The sequence below is a fragment of the Gossypium raimondii genome, chromosome 10 (assembly GCF_025698545.1).
Source record: "Gossypium raimondii isolate GPD5lz chromosome 10, ASM2569854v1, whole genome shotgun sequence".
Classification (NCBI taxonomy): domain Eukaryota; kingdom Viridiplantae; phylum Streptophyta; class Magnoliopsida; order Malvales; family Malvaceae; genus Gossypium; species Gossypium raimondii.
Genome location: NC_068574.1, coordinates 29,869,244 through 29,896,256, shown reverse-complemented (window position 1 = coordinate 29,896,256; position 27,013 = coordinate 29,869,244). Strand labels below are relative to the sequence as shown.

Sequence of the window (27,013 nt, the reverse complement as noted above, 5' to 3'; positions counted from 1 at the left end):
ATTTGGAAAACAAGGTCACACGGCCATGTGGCCAAGCCGTGTGATAGAGCCCATACCGTGTGTCTTAGAAACATGGTCGTGTGGCTACTCCACACGCTCGTGTAGTAAATGGTAACACGGTCGTGTGGTCAGGTGTAACTCACTGTGACCGTGTAGCTTAGGGTCACACAGCCATGTCGCCAAGTCATGTAACTCTCTGTGCCTGTGTGGACCAACCTACATTGAAAACAAATAACGCATACGACCATGTGAGTAGGTTATGTGTGACACACGACCGTGTGATAGCCCGTGTCCCAGGCCGTGTGTACCTTAAAAAGTTTGCAAAACAAGACATAATTTCATCCAAAACTCAGGTACCAAGCCAAATCAAAATCAACCAATTCAATATCTTAAAAACACATTTAACAAGTCTAAAACATGCCAAAACATTCATCTTAAGTGCCCAACCAATGTGCCCTTGTTGACACCACAATTCAAACACCTAAACAAAATCACATTCATCTATCATAATTTCACTCATCAATTCATCCATTTAACTATTAAATACCAAAACATATGAGTTATACTATATATGACCAAAAGATCAAACTTGCAATATATTTATTAGCACTAAACTTGTATAAGGATCCATTACAACACAAGGTACCAAAACATGTCCATATTCTTACAAAACAAACACCCTATTTACATGGCATAATCAACCATAGATCGAGACTTCAAAAACTACCGAAAAGAGACGAAGATAGGTGTAAGCTCCGGTGATCCGACCAACACGATCCAATAGTTTAAAATCTATAGAGAAATAATAATCAAAGTAAGTATAAGAAATACTTAGTAAGCTACCACAATCGATTCATTACTTACTACATTAATTAAGCAGCTAAAAGCAAATAATCCATTGAACTTCAAATTTGTTACAACACAATTCAAAACTTCAAGGTCAGTAACATATAAACATATGAATTACTCAGAAATCCTAACTTGTTATAATTTATTGAGACAATTTCTGTGTAAATCAAATTTTATTATTCCGATGGATCTTTGTAAAATTACGCATTACATGAGTCTAGAACAGATAATGCTCATAAGAGCTAATAAGATACAGAAATAATTGTCTCAGGTTACCTGTTCGGGCTAAACTAATGACAACACAGATAAACTAGCTTGGCCAGAGCTAGGTATACATGTAAAATGACAACGGATTACCAGTCTAGGCTCAAGCCAAGTCACATGTAAATCCAAGTCCGCAACACATGCAGGAGCTCAGTCCATAACAAATATTCTGACAGAAATCTCATGTATGAAACTTTTACTCGATCCATCGAAATCATTTCAAAAAATTTCATTTCTATTTCTTGTAAATCAAATTCTTTACTACATTATCAACAAAATACAAATAGATATAATTAAAAACATTTATATCAAATTAAAACGCCAAATACATCAATAGAAACTTACCCATTGAGTGATTCAACTAATAGGCACTAATCGACGATCTTTCAGTTTCCTCGTACGTCCTCCACATGTTGAGATTCTTGATCTAGAATATAATATAATTTAATTTAATTTAATCCATTTAAACCTCATAAATACTCAATTTATACAATGAATTCCTTTTAATCATATTTATAATTTTACCCCTAAACTTTTCTTTTTATACACTTTAGTCCTTAAACCTTAAACTACCAAATTAAACACAAATAAGTTTAATTCATGCTAACTAAATTTCCCATATTTCATGAACATCCCATACATTTATCGAATTCACAATAATTTCATGAGATTTTACAACTTTAACAAATAAATCTTTAAACATCAAACTCATTAAAATCACTTTAAAATTAATCCTATTTAGCTATCAAACTTATAAATCTATCATGAAAATTTCTTAATTTAATACCCTTAAACCGTCCACTTGAAGGGCCCAAGTGCAAGATGAAACACTCTTAGGCCTAATTGATTATTGGGCCAATCTTTTTTTAAGGACTTTTTACCTCAATATAGTTTTATTTAAATTAATAAGTTTGAATATTTTTAATTTTAGACTTGCACTTTGTGTGTTCTGCATTTAATAAAGTTATGCATTATGTAACTTCCATGCTAGTTAAGTATGCATCATAAATAATGACATGCATTATGTAACTCCCATGTTAGTTTAAGTCTGCATCATTAAATTAAGTCTTGCATTAAGTAACTCATTTGTTCATTTAGTTTGCATTTCAAACCATACATTTAAGCATCTTAGTTTAATAAATGAGTTGTTGGAAATTATTCAACTCATCTTAGTTTAATTAAAAGTGTTTTTGTTGAACTTTATTTAATAAGTGTTGCTTTTAATTAATCTAGCTACTAGGATTATTTATTGATGCATGAGTTTAAGTTTATTTATTTTTGTTTCTTTAATTAACTAGTTGCTGGAATAATTGATGCATATGTTTAGTTCATTTATTTAAGTTAAGTATTTATTTTTTATATGTTTAATTAGTGTTTAAATATGTTTAATAAGTTCATTTTAATGTGTTTATTGCAGGTGTCTTATTGCAGGTGTCTCTTCAGCTTACAACCGTTACATTTCAAGGCTGTTACAACTTAATTGAAGTGACTTTTCAAGTGTTTTTTGGACACAAAAGAAGGAGCTGTTGCAAAGGGGATTTATACATCATTTAAGGAGTTTTAAAGAGCATTATAACACCCTTTAAAATTTGGCAGCAACCCTTTCATCTACCAGTTGTTTTTGCTCTTTCAAAAGATTAAATCAAGCATTCAAAACACCATTAAGGAGCTGGTTTCTATTTGGTTAGCCAAGGGACAATTCAAGAGTCATTTTTCAAACATTCAAGGACATTCATTCAGCTGAATTGAAATGAATTCAATGATGGAGTTATTTGGTTCAAGAATGTCAAGAGACTTGAACTTTATTTCAGCTTTTAATTAGCACATTAAGATGAATACTTGTGACTATTTGGCTAGTCTATCCTAGCACTATAAATAGGTGAATTGTAAAAAGACTTTTGACATTTGATTGAATATAATTATATCATTTTATGAGATTTTCTTCTCTCAAATTTCGTTTGAAAACTTGTTGGCTTATCTACAAAACTAGTAGCGTCAACCAGTTCTTTCTTTAAATCTAAACTTATCACTATCAATAGTGTGGCGTTCAAATCTTCATACCGAGGTTCCTATCTTTCTAGATAGTGGGTCAAGGTTTTATCTCATCTATCCAAAACCACTTAAGCCATATAAGTCTCGGGTTAGTATTTCTTAATGTTGGTTCATTCTTGCCGCTTAAGAACCATTTCTTACCATTCCATCGAAAACCTATCAACTTTCTTTTAATTCCTTGTTAGCTGAACCTATTTTCAACACTTAGCCAATTTTAAACCTAACTTCCATTGATATTTCCCATACTTACCCAACTAAAAACAACTTGCTAATTGGAACGATACTTTCTCGTCGATGATTGGGCAACGCAAATACGACTCGAAATCAAACACGAGGTCGGATCGTATCAATTTTCACCATCCATCTTGGGAGCTTCCCATCTAGTTAGGACCGCACACCATGCTTTCTCATCAATAGACTTTATATAGGCCTTCATGTGTGCTTTTTAATAGGCATAACTTCCAACTTTAAGCATATGGGGTCTTAATGGGGATGAACCTTCTATTTTTAGATATTAGAAACACTCTAGACCTTCACTAACTACTTTAAGTTGCAGAATCTGATGCCAAATGTTAGCAAAAAGGCTATTGCTAAGAACAGAAATTACAAACCAAATTGGTGCCTGAGACGGTGGGCACTTTTCCCTACACAAAATGAAAAAAATAGAAACTACATAAGACATAAAGAGATGGTTACACAGTTAGGTTTCCCTACATCTGCGTAGCCTAGCTTAGTGAGAAATATGCACTCTCTTAAAAAATTATAAAGTGAACCTACTTAATCACACACAATGTAACGTTTTCCTTATTCTTGCACATTGAAGAAACGATACTCTCACCACTATGACCACCCCTTTGACCACAACAAGTAAAACCATAATAGAATGTTTTAATAACAAAGAACACTCTTACAAAATATTCTCACACTAACAAATTAAGGGCCTAACTCTCTGTACATTTTCCTAGGTAAGTCTCTCAAATATGTAGACTTTGATTTCAAGACTTGCTTAAAATTTGAAGATCTAATTCAATCCCATTAAAACAATAATACCATAAGAGTAATACAATATAATAAAAAATAAAGCAAATATGAACTCTTGGCAGCTTATCAGCAGAATCATGATCCAACCCAAGGTCCATAATCCAATAGATTACTTTGAGAAAATTTTTTCCAAATTAATTACCAATATTTGTATTCCCAAGCAGAATGATCTTCCATATGGGCTAGATATTCACCATGTAATCAACATAGCTCAAACATTAGGTTCAATTGTAACACCCCTATACTCGGTTCGACCCAAGGAACCTGATATAGGAATATTACATTTGGTGTCAAAGTGGTTTTGGCTAATCACTAATATATTTGAACATTAAAAAAAATAAAGTTTTCATAACTTATATTTTAGTCCCTACTACTTGGAACACACTTTATCTTCCTAAGTACACGTCATTCTATTCAAAATTTTGAAACATACCCTCTTAGCACTTGGAGATGTGATGAGATGGATATCCACGACCTCAACTACGATTATTCAAAATCACTTTACCCACACGTTGAAAATAAACGCTTTAAGTCAGTGAAGACTTAGTAAGTACTGATGATATTTAAATTCTATTATTAATTTCCAATATCTCGTTTCTTTGTTTATTTATCATATTCATTTGTAACTTTTTACTTATTTCACAATTTAGTCCTTAAGTCCTCAAATCAACTTATAAAAATTACTACTCTTTTTATACATGTATCATATTTCACCATTTAGTTTAAATTTTCATGATTTTCTCACTATTTCTTTCACAATTTATTTTTACATATTTAACTTAATAGTCATTGTTTTTCTTATACTTTCTCAAATACATTCAAACATGAATCGGAGATAAACCGTTAGTGCTCTCTGAATTTTACATATTTAACTTACGTCTTTACTTTACTAATTTACTATTTCGAACATGAATCGGAGATAAACCTTTACCTTGTAAAGAAAATTGTTTACCTTTTTAGAAGATGCCCAGTAGACTAAACAGAACACTTAGGATATATGGAACTGATACAGAGGTGCATTATTATGCACTATTAAACAGAGAGCACTAAAGTGCTATACAGGGAGCACAAATGTGCTAAACCGAGAGCACTAGTGTGCAAAAATCGGAGAGCACTAACGTGCTAATAACCAGAGAGCGCGCTAAGAGTCCTTAATGGCATGCCACTAATATCCTAGTAGTTCTAATCTCGTCTACTTGGGCAAATATCATGCACACATATCACTTTTACACTTTTCGCATAATACTTTTACGTACTTTACAGTTTAATACTTGCACCAATAATCCGTATACTTATATCTTCACTATCTTTAATACATGTAATATATTTCTAAATTCATTATTCATCCATAATTCACTAACAAAAAAGAGATTAAAATGTTCTTTAAATAAATACACATAATATTTTTTTTGGATATTCAATGTTATGTGATCTATAATTTTACAAATCTGCGACACCCCACACTCGATTCGGTCATTTGATCTAAATGTTGATATCACATTATGTTGCCTGAACAACTCATACTATTTCATTCATTTCACAAAGTACCTTAACCTCGTTGAACATTAAAATCACCAAAGTAACTAAAATCATGAATTAAAGTAATATCGATAATTAAAATACATTGATTTGACGTGCCCTAGCTCAATTCGTACCCATGAAGGCATTCGTGAATCTTTAGAAATGATTTGGGACTTAGTTTTGAAACAATAGGTGAAGTTTTGATGTGGAAACAAGGGACGTCTCGGCATTCCTATGGACTTGGTGAGGTTGCGAAGTGAAAAGGCCTAGTTGTGATGTTGGAAAAGAAAGTCACGGCATTGAGATAGAGGATGTCACGACGAAACTTATTGTGTGAATCAAAACTTAACAAAATGTACCTATCTTAACCTTAAACAATACTACTTCATTTTCATGAGTTATGGAAGTGAAATTTCATGTTCTAAACACCATTTAACATACAAAACATAACAACTTTACACAAATATCAAATGCATCAATTTGAGAAGATAAAGCATGATAAAAAATTCCTATGACATATTAATCAATACATCTGAACCTAGCAAAGTTAAATAAGTAACATAACCCTTATCAACATACTTATTAATTCATATCTCAAGCATTAAAATTCATCAAATAAAACCTTTTAAGTCCATTACTAACCAAAGCATACCAAAACAATTAAAATTATGTCCCTCCATATGTTTCCCAAAGAACTTTATAGCTAGCACAGTCTTGGAAAAAGAAATCTTTCGGGTTTGTCCTCAGATGCAATCTTTGATTACATCCACTATTCTATCAAACACTACCGTCTCCTTTATGATACTTTGTGTCAATGTGTTTTGTCTTTATGTGGTGTTTTTGAGCTTTAGATATATCTGCACTATTATAGTGTCATAACTTTTCCATACCTCATATTCGGCCCTCCATAATGAAGTTAGCAATGCAACCCTACTTAACATTTATTCACACTATGGACCGACTGTCTAGGATAAAGAACACAACTCAATGTCGATTTCCTCGAATCCCGACACATTTGAAAGTCAAAATCAGTATATTCAATAGGAGTAAGATCTCCTCCGGAATACACAAGAATATAATCCCTCATTCTCTGTAAATACTTGAGTATATGCTTAGCTATCTGCTAATGTCTTGGTCCTGGATTCGCCTGGTAACAACTTACCAACCCTACTGTAAAATAGATATCTGGGCGTGTGCACTATTGGATCTAGTGCCCTAAGTGTAGTATTTTTGTCTAAGTACACTTTTAATTTTTTTTTGAACAGATTAATTAATAAAATTATTAATGAATTAAATTAATATATTTTGTATTATTATCCTTAAATGGTTTTTGTACGCAAAGAAAAATGTAAGCAAATGTTGCTCATTGGTTTTCTAAATGTTTAACTAATACTAAGCAGTATTACGTGGTCAGATCGTAGTACGGAAAGGTAACTTTTATTAGTAGAAAAACCTGAACATGTCATTATTCTAATCGAAAATGAGAAAATCGATTAAAATACTAATATGTCATCTATCAAGTCCAATTGGAGATATGTCAGGTCTTGGGCATCTGAGCGGATGACTCACAGAAGATGGAGACATTGATGTGGCTGACTGGACTGATAGTACATCAGACATGACCTAAGCATAATAGATCTTGAATCTCTTTATGGATTTATTCACTTGTGACATTGATAGTGTGGCATACCTAAACCCTGAGTGGATGGTGGACTATGTATGCATGACTCGTACACTTTGATGTAAGTAAAAGCCTAAGTTCAAATAGATAAGGAATCGAAAGCTAGTGTGTTAGGTGTACGACTTCTGTAGTATGCAGTGTCATTTAAAAAAATGGAATTCATACCCCAAAATATGGGTAAATGATATTCTATTATTGGCATTACATGGTTGATGTAAAGTAAACGTGGCATTGGGTCGTCCATCTTTGTGATGAATGACTTGATCACTATTTGATACTGATTGAATTTTCATGAAGGAAGATGTAATGATTACCATGAGATAAAATAGGATCATATTGGGAAAACAGATATTATCTTAAAGAGATCAAGGATATCCTATGAGGGTAACACACTTATGACAATGTCATTGAACGAGCACTGAATAGTTGCTTTCGTAATGGTATGTCATTGAGGAGAGCTTAGTTACGATACTATAGTTGAATGACTTCATGACTAAATGAGTTTATAATTAATAGGTGAAAAGCCAGAACTTAATTATAAATCATTTGAGCCTCAACTACATATGTCCAATCGGTCTCTCCGCTAGCTCGTTGAAACCAGAAATGAATTGCATGTTTGAATAAAAATGAACGGAATGAATAGGAAAAGAGAAATGAGAAACATTCAAGAATGATTATGGTTTTCTCCAAAGTGGAATCATTTGGAAATGAATGTATGTTTCTAAAAATGGAAATGGAAATAAAAATGAAAATGGAAATGATTCATTTGCAATCCTATATGAATTACTTAAAAATGATCGGAAAAATGAGTTTATGTTTTTGGACTATTTTGAAACCTGAAAATAAAAATAAACCATTCGGTCATAGTGAACACGTTGAGATGTGAAATATTGAACATATTTTCTCGAAATTTTACCATGGGTAAAATCGTTAAAATTTTATCAGGAGTAAAATTGTCAAAATTTTGTTGGGGGTAAAATAGGGAGGAGAAAATTATTTTATATATAAATATTATTTTATTTTGGGAAATAGAAAAATTGAATCAGATTAGATCAAATTACAGAGTATTGTGTCAAAAAGGCCTAGAAAGTACTTGTAATTGGACCCGATGTGAGAGAGGCCCAAAAACCCCTCATGGACATTAAGGGGATGGCAACCCTAGTAGGAATACTAGGGTGTGTCATCCACCCTAGTCCTATTCTAAGTAGAATGTTGTTTTTCTATTTGAAATAAACCACTACAACTCAACAAAGATTCTACCTTCTCTTCTTATAAATAGATGGCATCGGTAAAGTTATTAACACAACTTTGAGATATTTTTATTCTTCTGAAAAATAGAGAGAATTTATTCTCAACTATTTCATATAGTTTTTTAGAATAACAATTCTACCGATTTCTATTAAGAAAAGAGAATCTTCGTTTTCATCCCAAAATGAGAGAAAACATTTTCTAGTTCTGTGTTTCGATTCAATTGGTTCGAGCCCACACTCAAAACAATTCGTGGTATGAGAATAGCGGAGAACGAACGTTCTCTATAAAATATTTTTATTTTACATGCTTCTCATGATATTATTTTGTTGTTATAAATTTTAAGCACAGTTCAAATAAGGGTTAAGGATTCAGGGTGTAAGAAAAAAATGTATTTAATTAAACTCCCAGATGTTAATTTTGTTGTTAAATAGACTATTTGATCATTAATTGTAACCGTTATAATGTTTATCTTTTTTGTCACGTGCCATATTACTAAATTAGATATTTTTCTTTTATAATTTGTTAAAAATACTTAAAAATTATAACAAACCATAAAAATTCATTAAAAATAAAAATTATTAAAATAACAATAAAGGAATAAACTTACAAATAATTATTATCAAAATATCTACAATTTTATACATATATAACCTCAATTATTATTTGCCCTCTCAACCCTTAATTTGCATCTCAAAACAGTCTACACTGGCATCGTTTTATTATGGTTATCAACCAAAACATATAGAGAAATCATAGAAGAAAATGGCGAAAATTGAGCTAAAAATGTCAGCACTGCTATTGTTAGTGATAACACTTATCATTATCATTGACCACACTATTGTATTGTTAATGATGGTAATTAGTTTGGAAATGGGGAAATTTGGATTTTACAAATTTTAATGTTTTTAATATTTTTCTAGTTATTGAATATTTTCGTAGATTTATTTAATTTTTATGATTTTAATAATTTTCTAGTTTTTCTTCATTTTTATATTTTTATAATATTCCTATAGTTCTTAAAAATTATAATCTATTTGTCTAAATAAATTAAAAGTTTTAGATATTTGTGTAAATAGGATTGTTTCAATAGGATAAAGAGTCTCAGGATTTAGCCTTTTGTTTCAAAAATACTCTTAATTTTCTTTCTTGTATATTTTTCCAAAACTTTCTAAAATCAACATATTTCTGAATTCCTTTTCGTTTCCTTTTCTCTTTATAATAATTTTAACTAGCAAAATCTTAGGAAAAGAATAGTGAAACCCACTGAACAAAACCATTAATGCTCAGATCAAATACATTGGTTTCCATTACTGCTGGATAAAATTGAAAATACAGTAAATTTTAATACGGTTTATGAAATGTAAGTTTAAAACTTATGGTTGCCCAAAATCAAATTAAATTTTATTTTTATTTAATATATAATTAATTTTAATTTTATGATATAAAAATAAATATTTTATATTTAAAATAGTTCAAATAATTTAAATATTCCTAAAATTATTGTTTTGTAAAAATATTTATGAAAAGGTCTTGAAATTTTGTCAAATAATATTTAAAAACCACAAAACAAAGCTCATTTATCAAAATAAGTCTAAAAATTTTAAAAAATTTAATATGGAAAAATTGACAACCAAACCAATTTATGATTGACAGTTCAAAAAATCTAAAAAATCCGGCCAAACTAAACCAATGGGCATTTTACCAAAAAAAGCCCTTTTTTTTAAAAAATTACTGAAATGGGCCCATTATTTAATTATTTACCGGAATGGTCCATTTTCCGACAAATCGCGTCCACGTCAGTGCGATGTCAGGGGACACAATTTGACACGCGCGTGAACAGTGCTCCAACGGTCAAAAATTTGACCGTTGCTCCCCCAACGGTAAAAAAAAAACTATAAATACCCCCACCCTTTTTTTTTCACAAACTAATCCTCTCTCAAATTTCCTCTCAATTTCCTCTCAATTTCCTTCAAAAATTCTCTTAAGTTACTCTTAAGTTCCTCTTAAGTTTCTCTTAACTCCCTTTTTTTAAATAATTTTAAAAATATTTTTAAAAATTTTTTTAAATCGTAAAAATTTGTACGATTTCAGCAATGGCCGGAGAATTGACTCGTCTTGATAAGCATCACATATCGGTGGAACAAATGAAAATGGTAAGTATTAAATTTAATTTTTAAATATTATTTAAGAATTTTTAGATAATTATTAATTTTTTATTTGTTATAAAAGTCTATAGATTGGGTATTGGAATGCAATATCCAGAATATGCATGCTCTTCCATCACCGTTGGTAGAGAACTACCTGCGGGAAGCGGGTTTTTGGCACGTGGCGACGGTAGGCCGGGGATGCAAGGTGGACCCGAAACTAATCAGTACGTTGATCGAGAGGTGGAGACCCGAGACGCACACATTCCATCTTCCATGTGGAGAGTGCACTATCACTCTAGAAGATGTCATTCTGCAATTGGGATTGCCGGTGGACGGGAGCCCAGTCACCGGGTCTGCCCAATCTAGCGATTGGGGGGCGGTGTGCTACGAGCTTTTGGGCGCTATTCCGGAGAAAATGGAGGGAGGTAAGATCGAGATGGGCTGGTTACGTGACACATTCCCTGATTCGGATGAAGATTCAACCGAAATTGAAAGAATCCGATATGCTCGGGCATATATTCTTCAATTAATTAGAGGTTATCTGATTCCCGACACGTCACGGAGCCGCGTACATCTAAGATGGCTGCTGAAACTTGTTGATTTTAGAGCAGCCGGTGAATTGAGTTAGGGGTCTGCTGTCTTGGCAACGTTATATCGGGAGATGTGTGGGGCGACGCGACCGAGGAGAGCAAAAATCAGAGGTTGCCTGTCACTACTGCAGTCGTGGGCACGATTTCGCTTTCCATTTCTACGTCCTCGAGTGGACCACCCATATACATTCCCACTCATAACGAGGTAAATTTTATATTAGATTTTACAATTATTATGTAGATTTTTAAAAATAAAAGTATGCTAAAAATTTATTTAATTAGGTGGAACCATCCGGCAAGTCATGCTCGATTACCGTCCTCTCTTGAAGATATACGGCTTCTATTGGACCAACGGTCGGAAGCACAAGTAAGTTTTAAATAAAATAGATATTTCCATACATTCGCTAGTCGATTGATATTTAGTATTTAGTATTTAGTATTATGTATATAACTAATATTTCTATCATGTTCATATAGTTTCAATGGACACCATACGAGGATCCGGCAATTCGGGCAGTAATCCCGAAAGAGTTCTTACAAAATCCACAAGCTTGGCACGTGAAAGTCATGTTGATCAACTACGCAACCGTGGAGCCGCACTAGACAGACAGAGTGCTACGACAGTTTGGATGTAGACAACCGATTCCCGTGGATCCTGAGGTGTTTGACGATCAACACAAAGTCGACCTTCGGCAATTGAATACGGATTGGACGAGATACTGGTCCGAGTACATGGAAATGTGGGAAGATCAATATGAATATATACCTACTCGGGAACCAATCATCGTTCCGGAGTTAGCGTGCGTTCCAGAATACATACCATGGTTTAGGATCCATGGCAAGCCATATTTTTCGAGTCCTATGGCAGGTTGGAGCCAAATGCCCGACTCAGCTTTATTTCCTGTTATGCCGAGTGGACCGCCGATGTATAGGCCAGCGGCGCACGAGGGATCGCAAGAGGGGCAGTCGGGGAGCTCTCCTTTTTACCAATCTCCACCAACGTATGGGTTTCAAACACTGTCGCCATTCGTGATGCAAACACCTCCACATATACTATTCTTTGAAGGTGGATCATCGTCCTAAGTCTGACAACCAGATGTCGTATAGGAAGAACCAGAACCCCCGCCCGAGGAACAACAACCACCGCCGGAAGCTAGAGAAAGGAGAAATCCAGCACGTAACCGTCGACGGCCGCCATGTGGCACTGAATCCCCCGAGCATAGACATTGATTGCCGTATTTAAATTTATTTGTATAAATATTTTGAATATTTTGATATTATTTGATGTAATAAAATAGAAATTTATTTGATGTAATAAAATAGAAATTTTTTATATTATTTGAGAATTCTACTAACCATTAATACCCTTAAATTAAAAACCATAACCTAATTTAATTAAAAATCTTAAACCCTAAACTTAAAAATCCTAACCTAATTAACTTAAAACCCTAACCTAATTAAATTAAAACCCTAACCTAATTTAATTAAAACCCTAAACTTAAAAACTCTAACCTAATTTAATTAAAACCTTAAACCCTAAACTTAAAAACCCTAACTTAATTAAATTAAAACCCTAAACCCTAAACTTAAAAACCCTAACCTAATTAAATTAAAACCCTAACCTAATTAAATTAAGAACCCTAAATCAGAAACTTAAAAACCCTAACCCTTTAACTTAAAAACCCTAACCTAATTAAATTAAAAACCCTAACCTAATTTAATTAAAATCCTAAACCCTAAACTTAAAAACCCTAACCTAATTTAATTAAAAATCTTAAACCCTAAACTTAAAAACCCTAACCCCTTAACTTAAAAACCCTAACCTATTTAACTTAAAAACTCTAACCTAATTAAATCTCTAACCTAATTAAATTAAAAACCCTAACCTAATTTAATTAAAACCCTAAACTAAATTAATAATTTTACTTTCACATAATGTTAGATTTGGAAAAATGTTTTTTCCGGTACTAACAATTAATAATTTTATATAATCGATAATTTTACTAATCATTAATACAATTTATCAATTAATAATTTTACATTCACATAATGTTAGATTTGGAAAAATGTTTTGATTGGTATTAACAATTAATAATTTTATATAATTTGATAATTTTACTAACCATTAATACAATTTATCAATTAATAATTTTACATTCACATAATTTTAGATTTGGAAAACTGTTTTGACTGGTACTAACAATTAATAATTTTATATAATTTGATAATTTTTACTAACCATTAATACAATTTATCAATTAATAATTTCACAAACTTAAATTTTTTTTACAATTACATTCAACTATTGCGATTAGGGCATGATCGACTTGTATGGCCTGGATTCCTACACCATCTGCACAACTTCGTTTGACTGGTTGTTTCTCAGATATACATATTGTTACGTATTCTAGTCGAGCAAGGTCGATCCTTTGTTTGCGACGTAATTCTCTATCCGATAACAGCTTAAAAGGAGCAAGAGATACGGACGGCCACTTACGTTCATCTGGGACCAGTGGGAAAACGTGTCTCTAGATGTTGTACATATTTTCTAATTTGAACACTTCGTCCACATAACTCATCGGATCCAGACGGAGATTCTGACAAGCTGCAATAACATGCGCGCATGGATAACGAAGTGCATCAAACATCCCACAGTCACAAGTCTTATTTCGCAAGTGTACACGATATTGCCCGCCAACAACACCTTGGTGTGGTCTGTCAAACTTTGTCACGCGAAACCATAAATTGTCTCGATCGTGACACACTATGTGTATGGTGTTTGCCCTCGCCTTGGCCTTGTTAATTTCTTGAACTACCTTACTGCACCATACATGTCCTCCCTGCATCTGTCCTGCATAACTTGCTGCTCGCTTTGAAAATAGCGCCGCCAAACGAAAATATGTCTCTCGCACAATCGATGTTATCGGTAGATGGCGCGTTCCTTTAAGAATAGAATTGATGCATTCAGCCAGGTTCGACGTCATATGGCCATATCGTAGGCCGCCGTCGTATGATTGTGCCCACTGTTCGAAACGTATGTTACAAAGGTAGTCCGCCCCTTCTCCATTAATTGAACGTAAAATTGCCAACATCTTATGAAAACGATCTTTATTTATTTCATACCCTGGCAATATAAGATCATAGCGAATAACTTATACCACTTCTACCAATAAAACTAATTCAAATTGGCAAACGAAATAATACAGATATAAACTAAATACCCATGTTGGTCACTTGTCGTCATTCGCTCTTAGATGGATATTGCCTGTAGTAGTTCGAAGCAATGTGTCTTAGGCGATATCTATGGCGTGTGTGCTGCCATAAGCTTCCCTGTCGATCAAATGCAGCTAGTATACCGACGCCCCGATCTGCAATAACACAGATATCAAGTTGGGGGCACACATGCCTCCTTAACCTAGAGAGAAAGAAATCTCAGTCATCAGACGACTCCTCCGGTGTTATTGCAAATGCAATTAGAAGAATTCTCCCACCGTCATCCTGTGCCACTGCAAGCAATAGCCGATGAGTATACCTACCGAACATAAAGGTACCGTCAATTTGTACCAACGGCTTACAGTATAGAAATGAGTCTCGGCATTGCTTAAAGGTCCAAAACAGGCGTTTGAACACTTGGCATCCACGTAGCAATCTGTCATTGTAGTACGCATGTTTCGTTTCAAGGTCTGTGATGGCACCTAGGACGTATCTTTCTAGCATTTGACACCACTGCCATATTTCATTATATGAGACGCCCCACCCACTATGCATCTTCTCCAACGTCTTTTGCTTAGCTATCCAAGCCTTGCGGTAAGAGGGCGTGCACCCTATTTGGCTACGGATATTGGAAATTAACACCGGTTTTGACACCAATTTTTTTATAAAACGGGGTCGATTTGGATTTTGAAAATAAAAATGAAAACAGGAGTCACCACCAATCCTTTTTTGATGAGGTGTGATCGGGTCACCTCGTAAAACGGTTGTTTTTAATAAACGATTTAGATTTATTAAAACAATGCATTCGGTCTACGAAAATCAAAGAAATAGGTTCGGGATTCGATTACGTACGAGGAAGGATGAGCACCCTCGTAACGCCCAAAATTGGTACCTAGTTGATTACTTAATGTCTTAGTGTCGAAATTAAAAACTCGAAAAGAATTTAAAAATATGATCCCTCTTTATAATGTTGATTTTAAAATGCTTTAATTAAATCAAAAATAGGAAATGCCTCCTTATCTCGAAGTAACAAGATGTCACACCCAGTAAGTTAGGACCCGACATCTCATATTTTGAAAGTAAGTTTGCATTTCTCTTTTTATTTAAACCTCATTTATTTTAATTTTAAAAGGATATTCAGTTACTTAGAATCAACGCGAGAAAAATCGAAGCCCAGTAAGTTAGGGCACGATTTCTCGAATTTTCTAAATACAGAATATTGCCTTTATTTTCAAAATTTTATGTGTTTGGAAATTTAAAAGGATATTTTGCTATTTGGGTTTAACGAGAAAATTGAGACCCAGTAAGTTAGGGTACAATTTCTCGAATTCCCAAAACGTAAAACATTGCCTTGTTTAAAACTTTCTTTTTGAATTCTAATACGAACTAACATGATACTTGATAGAACGTAGGTATCGCATGGAAGAGAACAAATATTTCCTTCTTAGACATATTGTGTAATACAACACTAATGCAATGATGCAAAATAATTTATGAATGAAATATTTAAACGTAAATAATGGAATATAATGATGATGGTGTGATAGGGTAGTTAAATTGCAACTAGAATAAATGAAGTAACATAAAAATGCAGCACATAAAAATTAGAAAGAATAAAATAATATGAAGAATCTAATAATTAAAAGAAATGACAAAATCAACAAAATGTACAAGAAACAAGCACAATAATAAAAGAATAATAAACAGTGACTAATCTATTTTAAAAGTGATTTTCATTATAAAATGTTGAAGAAATAATAATAAACTGACAACAAATAGGTGACGTAAATAAAAATAATAATAAAAAATAAAAAACAAAATCATAAATAAAACTGCCTGGGATCAAATCGTGATCTGCGTAACATTTTAGGGCAGATTTTTAAAGAGAACAAAAAGGAATCGATTGAGGGACTAAAATAAAATACGTGCAAAGGCGTGGGGGCTGAAGAAGGAATTATTCCCATTTCCGTGCGCACCATTTTACGCAGGACCAGATTGGAACAAGCGCCAAATTATGTGGCCAAAATTAAGTGAAATAAAAGGTTGCATTGAATGAGCCGCAGAACTAGAGGGACCAAAGGCGCAAATTACCCATTAGGGCAAGAATGCGCAGGCCTCCTCCCTTCCAACGACGCCGTTTTAAATTTTCCGTAAAAGCAAAAACACTTTGTTTTTTGCTGTTACATTTTCTGCAGAGAAACACAAGAAGAAATAAAAGGGAAATTCCCTTTTCTCTGCTAGGGTTCCAGACTTAGGCTTGGAACCCCGCCGCCGACCCCCCTTTCCCACTTCTTTGATCGCGCCGCCGCCATGGGCGATGGGTGGTGGCAAAAGATGGGGCCTTCAGGCCCTTTTTAAATCCGGTGGATGACACCAATGATGAGAAGCCTGGAGAGAAAGAGGAGAAATCTAACCACTCCTTTTAGCCCGACCCCGATGACGACGGATGGACCTCCGTCGGAGCTACGCCAGTGGCCAGTTCAGTACTTCTTTTCTTTTATTATTAATTATTTGTTAAAAATAACTTGTAAAAGAAATGAATAAATAAAAAACAAAAGAACAGAAAAACGAAATGAAAATAATTAGATTCAACCTTAAAAAAATCTTTGTTCTATTTCTGATTTTTCTGATGAGTGTTCTTAAAAAAAAAGAGTACAACGAGAATACTTTGGCTTTTATAGCCATGTTACAATCGTTTGATCTCTCTTTTTTGTTCTTTTTCTATTTACTTCTTTGTACTCCTCTGTTGCGTAAGGCTTATTTCGTAGGTGTCAGAGGTCGGTGATAGGCGAACAGTTGTGCCAGTGGGCATGCGATTGGCGGCTGGTCAGAGGCGTGCATGAGGGAGCCTGGCAGCATGCGGCGCTTGGAGGCTTGGGGGCTAGGGTTTGCTGCTGCTGAATAATTTTGTTGTGGGCTGCGATTGATTTGGGCCTATGGTATTTTATTTGGGCTGGTTTAGTAATGGGCTGTTAATTTTGGGTTTAGTTTTTGTAAAATGGACTGTGGATGTTTTATTAATTTGGTTTGTTTTGGGTTCCATTGGGCCCCGGGCAAAATTTGGGCTCTACAGCTGCCCCTCTTTGCTCATTGTCGTGTAACGAGAATAGAGCAAAGATTAAGAAAGACCAATTTTGCCCGGTCTCGTTGAGTCTTGACTCCTTGGTGCCTTTCTTCTTCAAGTAGCCTCAATCAAGTCCACTGTGTCTTGTCACTTTGATCCACTTCACAGCATCTTTAAAGAGATATGGCTTCAATCTACTCTACTGCGACTCCATGGGGATGAGATTTGGTTTTAATCAGCTCCACTGTAACTTCAGGGAGATAGAATTGGTTTCTTTCATCTGCTCTGCTATGACTTCAGGGCGATAAGGTTTGACTTGATAAGATTCGCTATCTATAGTCTGCTCCGCTACTGCTTAGGGAGATAAGACTTGAGGCGATCTGCTCCATTACTGCTTAGAGAGATAAGATCTGTGGTTCTGTCTACTCCACTACTGCTTAGGGAGATAAGACTTGAGGCGATCTGCTCCACTACTGCTTAGGGAGATAAGATCTGTGGTTCTGTCTGTTCCACTACTACTTAGGAAGATAAGACTTGAGGCGATCTGCTCCACTACTGCTTAGGGAGATAAGATCTGTGGTTCTGTCTGCTCCAATACTGCTTAGGGAGATAAAACTTGAGGCGATCTGCTCCACTACTACTTAGGAAGATAAGATCTATTTTTTTCGATCTACTTCGCCACCAGTATGGGAAGACAAGATTTGCATCTTCGATCCACTTCCTACCAATATAGGAAGACAGGACCTGCTTTAATGACTGCAATCCATCCCATTGCAACTTCAGGGGTATATGATCTGTTTCTTTGATCTATTCTCTGGGGAACATGACCTGTAAAATCTATTTTATGGACCTATTTATGGCTAGCGTTTAGGATGACATGATCAGAATAAATCAAATGCTCCTAACTAGATGTGTATGAATGATATTTGCATGAATGTAGAATGTCATGAGAATGATCCCTTTTTAATGTTTGGGTTGTCGTTCCTTGTTGTTCATCAAGGTTCTATCACTGATGTTTTCTCGTTCAGTAAGTATCTTCGACAGAAGATTCAAAGAAATAGTCTCAATTTAAACTATTCTTTCTCCAATGCTTCTAACCTTTAAGTCGGTTAGTTCTAAACAATAGCCCTGTTTCAGGTCCTCGTACTATTTAGAAGCTTTCAGAGTAATATGCAGAACTCCTTCTGCTTAAATATTATCAGTCCATTAATCGTTATTTCAGTGAAAAATGCTTGAAATAGATTATCAAAATAGACAAGATGAAATTTTATCGAGAGTAAAGCTCGAAATAAACAAATCAATCAAGATAGCAAATTTTGTTGAGATACGAGATGAATAAGATGAAAAAGATTATCACAATGGATAAGATGGAAATTTGTTGAGAGCGAACCTCTAAATAAACAAATTAATCAAGATAGCAAATTTTGCTAGGATACAAAATGAGAATAAATTAATCAAGATGGCGTATTTTGTCAAAAAAACAAAAAAAAATGAAAATAGGTGCCCCAGATATCGTAGCATGAGCTTCTCTGCCCCAAACTTCTTGAGGACCCTTTTGAACTTGACATGTGTTTAGAAGTCCTAAAAGACTTTGTTGATGCCACAAGATGTAGCATCTCTCCTTCTTATTAACTCAGAGATGATAAGACTACCGTATACCTCATCTTTGATCAAAAATTTGAACTGCCATTCCTAGGTTTCCAATTCAAAACCCCTTTTGGTCTCAAGGCGCCCTTTACGGGTTTTCGCCTTGGCCTCTCCCTCTTTTTTTTTAGGCAAAGTACTTCTTCACTGAATCCGAATTCACAGGATTGGCCAAGATTTTGCCATCCATCTCGGTTAAAATTAATGCCCCTCCCGAAAAGGCTTTCTTTACTACATAAGGTCCTTTCCAGTTTGGCATCCACTTTCTTCTAAAGTCTTTTTGTATGGGAATGATCTTCTTCAGTCTCAAGTCCCCTTCAAGGAAGTTCCTGGGATGAACTTTCTTATTGTAAGCTCGTATCATTCGTTTCTGGTATATTTGACCATGACGGATAGCTTTTAGCCTCTTTTCTTCAATTAAGTTCAGCTGGTCATATTGGGATTGGACCCATTCTGGTTTGTCTAACTTTAGTTCTGATTAAACTCGAAGAGAGGGAATTTCAACCTCAATTGGTAGCAATGCCTCCATTCCATAAACCAAAGAGAATGGTGTTGCCCCGGTGGAAGTCTTGACAGACGTTCGATAAGCATAGAGGGCGAATGGTAACTTCTCGTGCCAATCTTTATAGGTCTGAGTCATTTTCCCCACAATCTTCTTGATATTCTTATTGGCCGCCTCCACCGCGCCATTCATTTTTGGACGATATGGTGATGAGTTGTGGTGCTTGATCTTGAATTGACTACAGACCTCTGCTATCGTGCTATTATTCAAGTTCAATGCGTTGTCAGATATAATCCTTTCGGGCATTCCATATCGATATATAATTTCCTTCTTTAGAAACTTGCTGACGGCTGCCTTCGTGACATTGGTGTAATAGGTAGCTTCTACCCACTTAGTAAAGTAGTCAATCACTACAAAAATGAAACGATGTCCGTTTGAAGCCTTTGGCGATATCGGCCCAATGACGTCCATGCCCCACATGGAGAAAGGCCATGGGTAAGTCATGACGTGAAGAGGTGAGGGAGGCACATGAATTTTGTCTCCGTAAATCTGGCATTTATGGTACTTCTTAGCATATTTGATGCAGTCTCCTTCCATGGTAAACCAATAATATCAGAATCTCATGATTTGTCTGGCCATTGTGAAACCGTTAGCGTGCGTTCCACAAACACCATCATGGACTTCTTCCAAGATTTTCTTGGCCTCCATAGCGTCCACACATCTTAACAGCGACTGATCCTTTCCTATTTTGTACAGGATCTCTCCATCTAAGACGTAATCACTAGCCAGTCTCCTCATCGTTCTCTTGTCATTCTTAGTTGCTTGGTTTGGGTATTCGCGATTTTTTACGTATCACAATATGTCCTGATACCAAGGGTTGTCATCTTTTTCCTCTTCCTCGTTAACGCTACAACAGTGGGCTGGAGCATCATAAATGCTCATTTGGATAGGCTTCACATCCTCTTGTTTATTTACTTTGATCATAGAAGCCAATGTAGCCAAAGCGTCGGCCATCTGATTCTCGTCTCGTGGGAGATAACAAAAAGTGATGCTGTCAAACTCCTCAATCAATTCTAGGACTAGCTTTCGATAACTAATCAACTTGGAGTCTCTTGTTTCCCATTCGCCTTTGAGTTGATAAATTACCAGTGCTGAATCCCCATATACCTCAAGTACCTTGATTTTACGTTCCATAGCCGCACGGATTCTCATGATACATGCTTCATATTCTGCCATGTTATTTGTGCAATCAAAATCTAGCTTACTAGTGAACGGATAATGATCCCCGTCTGGAGATACCAAGACTGCCCCAATCCCGTTGCCCACAGCATTTGAGGCTCCGTCAAAGTTTAATTTCCAAGCATTGCTTTCTTGTGTGTTTGCTTCAGCAGTTGCCATATACATCAGATCCTCATTTGGGAAATCGAAGTTCAAAGGCTCATAATCATCCAGGGCTCTACTAGCTAGAAAATCTGCTATCGCGTTCCCTTTTAAAGCATTTTGATTCACATAGGTTATGTCAAATTCAGATAGTAGAATTTGCCATCGGGCCATCCTTCCACTTAGAGCGGTTGACTCCATCATGTATTTCAGAGGGTCTAACTTTGAGATTAACCAAGTCGTATGGTACAACATGTATTGTCTCAATCCCCGAGTAGTCCAAACCAAGGCGCAACATAATTTTTCAATTAGTCAATATCTCGTTTCGCATTCAGTGAACTTTTTGCTGAGATAGTAGATCACTCTTTCTTTTCGTCCTGACTCATCATGTTGGCCGAGCACGCACCCCATGGAATTCTCAAATACTGCCAAGTATAGTATCAGTGGCTTGTCAGGGCTAGGTGGCATCAGTACTGGGGCGTTGGACAAGTAATGTTTAACTTTTTCAAAAGTTTTCTGGCACTCCTCATCCCATACACCTGGATTGTGTTTCCTAAGAAGACGGAAGATGGGGTCACATTTCTCAGTTAACTGTGAAATGAATCGAGAGATGTAATTTAGTTTTCCTAGAAATCCTCAAACTTCTTTTTGAGTACTCGACGGAGGTAATTCTTGTATGGCTTTAACTTTGTCTGGGTCAATTTCAATTCCCTTTTCGCTGACTAAGAATCCTAGCAACTTTCCTGATCTAGCCCCGAAAGTACACTTAGCTGGGTTAAGTTTTAGCTGGAACTTCCTTAACCTTAGAAACAGTTTTCTCAGAACTTGCACGTGTTCCCCTTCTGTTTTGGACTTTGCGATCATGTCATCGACATAAACTTCTATCTCTTTATGCATCATATCATGGAATAATGTTACCATGGCTCTCTGATACGTTGCTCCCGCATTTTTTAATCCAAAAGGCATCACTTTGTAGCAAAACGTCCCCCACATCGTTACGAAGGTAGTCTTCTCCATGTCTTCAGAATGCATCTTAATTTGGTTGTACCCGGAGAAACCATCCATGAAAGAGAACAGTGAGTATCCGGCCGTGTTGTCCACTAAGGTATCGATATGGGGCAATGGGAAATTGGCTTTGGGACTGGCCTTGTTCAAATCCTGGTATTCCACACACATTCGCACATTTCCATCTTTCTTAGGAACAGGGACTATGTTGGCTACCCGTTCTAAATACTTGACCACCTGTAAGAAACCAGCATCAAACTGCTTCCTAACTTCTTCTTTTATTTTTAGCAAGACATCAGGTATCATCCTTCAGAGCTTTTGTTGAATTGGTTTACATTCTTCCTTTATAGGCAATCGGTGTACCACGATATCAGTAATTAACCCGGGCATATCTTGATAGGACCATGCGAATACATCTTTAAACTCTTGAAGCAACTCAACAAGGTTTCGCTTTGTTTCCTCGGTAATTCCAGCGCCAATCTTTACCTTCCTTCCCTCTTCTAAGCTCACGACTTCTACTGATTCCTTATAGGGTAGGATTTGTTTTTCTTCTTCCTCCACCATTCTTAACAAATCCGGAGATAAAACGCTGTCTTGGTCATCTTCAAAATCCTGAGGATCATCCATACCCATGTCTTGTTCAAATAGGGACTCTGAGTTAGTAATATCGTCGCTCATCTCGTTGATATCTGAAGACCTGTTATTGGGACAAATGGAGGCCCAAATAAAAAGAATCTAAGAATACTTGTATGCATAGTATGATTATAAATGGAATGAGAAGAATGAAAGAATATTTGCTCAAGGTGAGACTGAATGATAAGTTTTCATTGAAATGAGATTTTGGACATGTGCCTTTTACAAAAGATTCTTATTACCCCCAGGCTTAGGGCAACAAGTGTTCTGAATATTACTCTGAATTAGTTCTAAATGTTACAGGGATCTCTTCTTCAGTCCAGTTGTTCAGAACACTTCCAGGTTCGTAAGGGCAAATGCCCGATAAATTTATTTCCACCCTTTCCTCTTCAGATATAGCATTGATGTCCAACCTTCTGGTCCTTCCTTCCGCAACTTCATTCTTTCCTTCGGGGTAGACAATTCCCACTGAAACAAATGTCTTAGATATATGGGGAAAGGTCATTGGTTCTCATTTAGTTTCCATCCCGCTTAAACGTGCTCTTCTTTTCTCTCGCTTTTTCTCCAATTCCTTCTTCCTTTCCCTTGCGTCAGGCTTATACCCCAAACCACAATGGTCATGTTTGTTAACCAAGATCGGTACTTCGACCCATCCCTGGAGGTATCTTCCAAGTCCTCTTCCAGGCAATGGTACCTTTCCCATTGTTAGCTGCAAACTCATTGTCGTAGCTTTGGATATTTTAGGCGCTGGAATTTTGCTCCCCTAGATAACAAATGTTGCGTTTACAAATTCCAATGATTGGAATGAACATTCTATCGTTTCACTATCGACCTCTATATATGGCGTGTCATTGGTAACTGATGCAATGATGTCTTTTTCTACACTTATAGTTACTAATCGGCCTTCCATTACCAATTTTAACTTTTGGTGAAGTGTCGACGGTACAGCCCCAGCAATATGGATCCAAGGCCTCCCCAATAGGTAATTGTAAGATGGTTTGATATATATTACCAAAAAATCCACCTCGTATGTATTTGGACCAATCGTGAGAGGTATCTCGATTCTTCTCATCACTTTCCTCTCAGTTCCATCAAATGCTCTCACTATATTTTGGCATGATTTCATGTGAGAACTATCCACAGGCAGCCTGTTTAACATGGACAGGGGTAAAACATTCAGTGCTGATCCATTTTCAATGAGTACCCTCGGTAGTATGTGCCCCTTGCAACAGGTAGTGATGTGCAGAGCCTTGGTAGATCCCATACCACCTGGCGGGATCTCATCATCGTTGAAGAAGATGAAGTTGCCGGCATTTATATTGTTAACCAGGTGATCCAACTTGTTCACTGAGATATCGTTAGCAACATAAGTCTCATTTAGCACTTTTATCAATGCATTACGATGTGTCTCTAAACTCAGAAGTAGCTCGAGCACTGAGATGCGAGCCAGTTGCTTATGTAGTTGTTCTACCACGTTGTACTCGCTATGCTTCAAGAATTTTAAGAATTCTCTAGCCTCATTTTCAGTCACCGATTTGTTAACATGCGATTCAATTCTGGCCGTCTTTGTTTTATCTTGTTCAACCGCCAAGGCTTTTTCTTTTATAGGCTCCCCTTTTGTATTTGCTGGGTCATAGCGTTTTCCGCTGCGTGTATAGAAACCTACATCATTACCCTCCTCTGAAGCATTTATCGGGTTCTCCTCTCCCGGGATCGTCACATTGCAGTCATAATTCCAAGGAACCTTTTTGCTATCCTTGTAAGAAAAGGCTACAGGTTTTTGGATTATGACCCTTGGCGCCAGTTGTATTCCAGATCTTGTGTATCCTGGCCTTGAAATAATCACCACCGGGTGATTTTGGGCTTTTCCCGTAGGTCCTTCCTCCGAGGCATAAACTTCTCCTTCTTCTAGTCCTTTGATCTCTTCATAAAATTATAGCTCTTTGTTGTTCATCAGATTTTGTACCATGGCCCTGAATTCAGTACAGTTTTGAATGTCATGGTCCTCTTTGGCATGGAACTCGCAATATTTCTTTATTCCTTCGTGCCTTTCCTTTGATTATTGCTTGATTAGACCTCTATTTATCATTTGTCCCCAAACCCATTTCAGTGGGGTATTTACCTCCGCAATGTCATCCTTGATTCTCCTTCCCCCATTCTCAATTATTGCATTTACCCATTTATCAGAAAGATTGGGTAACGGATTCCCTGCCACGTTTGGTCCTGATGGGTTTTCAAACTTTACGATCCCCATCTTAATGAATCTTTCCACCGCCTTCTTAAACGCAATGCAGTTCTCAATCGAGTGCCCTGGTATCCCCGCATGGTATTCATATTGGGCATTCATGTCATACCATTTAGGGTATGGAGGTTGCATGGGCTCTAGATAATGTGGGGACACTATGTGCGCATCGAATAGCTTCTGATACAGTTCCTTGTATGTTATTAGAATGGGCGTGAATTGAAGTCTCTCTGTGTTGGGCCTTGTGTTGGGCTCTTGCCTTGAGGGGCCCTGGTGACTAGTGGCTGCCGTTCTTGGAGGGCCAACAGTAATCGATTTTGAATAACTCCTGCTATATGCACGTACGTTGTTTACATCGCTTTCTTTTTTCTCAAGGCTGGTCTTTTGGAGCTTTCCCCCGCATCTATTTTGCCACTTCTTATTGCATTTTCGATCATTTCACCGGACATTACCATATCCGAAAAGCTCTTAGTAGCACTCCCCAACATGTGGTTGATGAATGGGGCTTTTAAGGTATTAATAAAAAGCATGGTGACCTCTTTTTCCAAAAGGGGTGGCTGGACTTGTGTTGCCACCTCCCTCCATCGTTGGGCGTATTGTCTGAAGCTCTCACTAGGCTTTTTTTCCATATTCTGTAATGTAATTCGACCGGGTGTTATGTCCATCACATGACTGTATTGCCTCATGAAAGCTTGCGCCAAGTCTCTCCATGAACTAACTTTAGTACGACTTAGCTGGTTGTACCATTTAGCTGCAGACCCGATCAAACTATCCTGAAAACAGTGGATTAACAGTTGATCATTGTTGACATATCTTTTCATTCTTCGACAGAACATAGTTATATGAGCTTTAGGACAACTAGCCCCGTTGTACCTTTCGAACTCTGGCATCTTGAACTTAGGCGGGAGTACTAAATCAGGAACCAAACTCAAATCTTTGGCGTCGACTCCACATTGGTAGTTGGTGTTCTCCATGGCTCTAAATTTTTCCTCTAGCCATCTACACCGTTCTTCTAGTTGTTTTGGTAGGTCCGTTTTCGTTTTCTCTATCTCTGCTATGTCATCAAGATCAGGGACCACAGGGTTGGTAGGGTTGTCCCCGGGGTTAGAACCCGAGCCTACTTGAAAATGCATTGGTACCAAGGCGCCAGCCCGATATTGAGGTCCAGGTGCTCCTTGTGGGCACATGTCTAGTTGTGCCTGGGTGCTTGTCGGGGTAAAACCTGGAGGATAAACAGGATCCTCCTGATCAACTCTTGAATTAATTACAAGGCTCTTTCCTTTATCAGTCAATAATTGTGCCAGTTGGCTCATAATTCTTTGGGATTCCAGCGCGTCTTGTTGGATTTTATCCAATTGTTCTTGCATCTTATCTTGCATTTCTTTTTTCATTTGCTCCAGCCTTTCTAACCTCTGGTCCATTGCTTTTGTTTGACGTCGAGTACCGTAGTGATATTTGATTTGTGGATTTTTGTTGGCTTCCAGGGTAACTATGACAATTTTGATTAATTAGGGCCTTTTTAATGAAACTTAATGCATGTAATGAAATGTAATGTAAATGCATGAATGCAAAGGGAGACATTGATTCTAATTCAATTTCATTAGAAGAACTCGATTTAGAAAACAAATTTCTTTACATAAAATGGACTACATATACGACTTCGCCTTTATACTCAATGCCTTAACACTCCTCAGGAGCCGAGCTAACTCTCGACCTCGGCTTGACTCTGATTCATAATTTAAACTCAATACATCAACCTGAACTGCTAAAGTTTGCAGATGATCGACTACCTCTCGTACTTGAGTCACGGCTTCGCCCATAATGTAATCTCTATCTCTAATCTGACTTTGATAATGATGGAATTGCTTTTGCCACTGCTCATTACTCCTTTCCAGAAGCTCCGCTCCCAGCTCAGAATTTCGCAATGCGTCTTC

General features: G+C 36.3%; 2 protein-coding genes across 2 annotated transcripts; both read right to left on the bottom strand.

Moving 5' to 3' along the window:
• Positions 1–20,671: 20,671 nt before the first annotated feature.
• LOC105775415 (uncharacterized) lies at positions 20,672–21,400 on the bottom strand. Its single transcript, XM_012597931.2, has one exon. It carries the CDS (start codon positions 21,398–21,400, stop codon positions 20,672–20,674), a length of 729 nt encoding a protein of 242 aa, XP_012453385.2.
• A 1,948-nt stretch (positions 21,401–23,348) lies between these two features.
• Positions 23,349–25,184, bottom strand: LOC128033939 (uncharacterized). The gene is made up of 3 exons (XM_052622439.1): positions 24,960–25,184; positions 23,751–24,758; positions 23,349–23,600 (listed from the first exon to the last, which is right to left on the bottom strand). Exons 1-3 carry the CDS (start codon positions 25,182–25,184, stop codon positions 23,349–23,351), a joined length of 1,485 nt encoding a protein of 494 aa, XP_052478399.1.
• Positions 25,185–27,013: the final 1,829 nt, after the last annotated feature.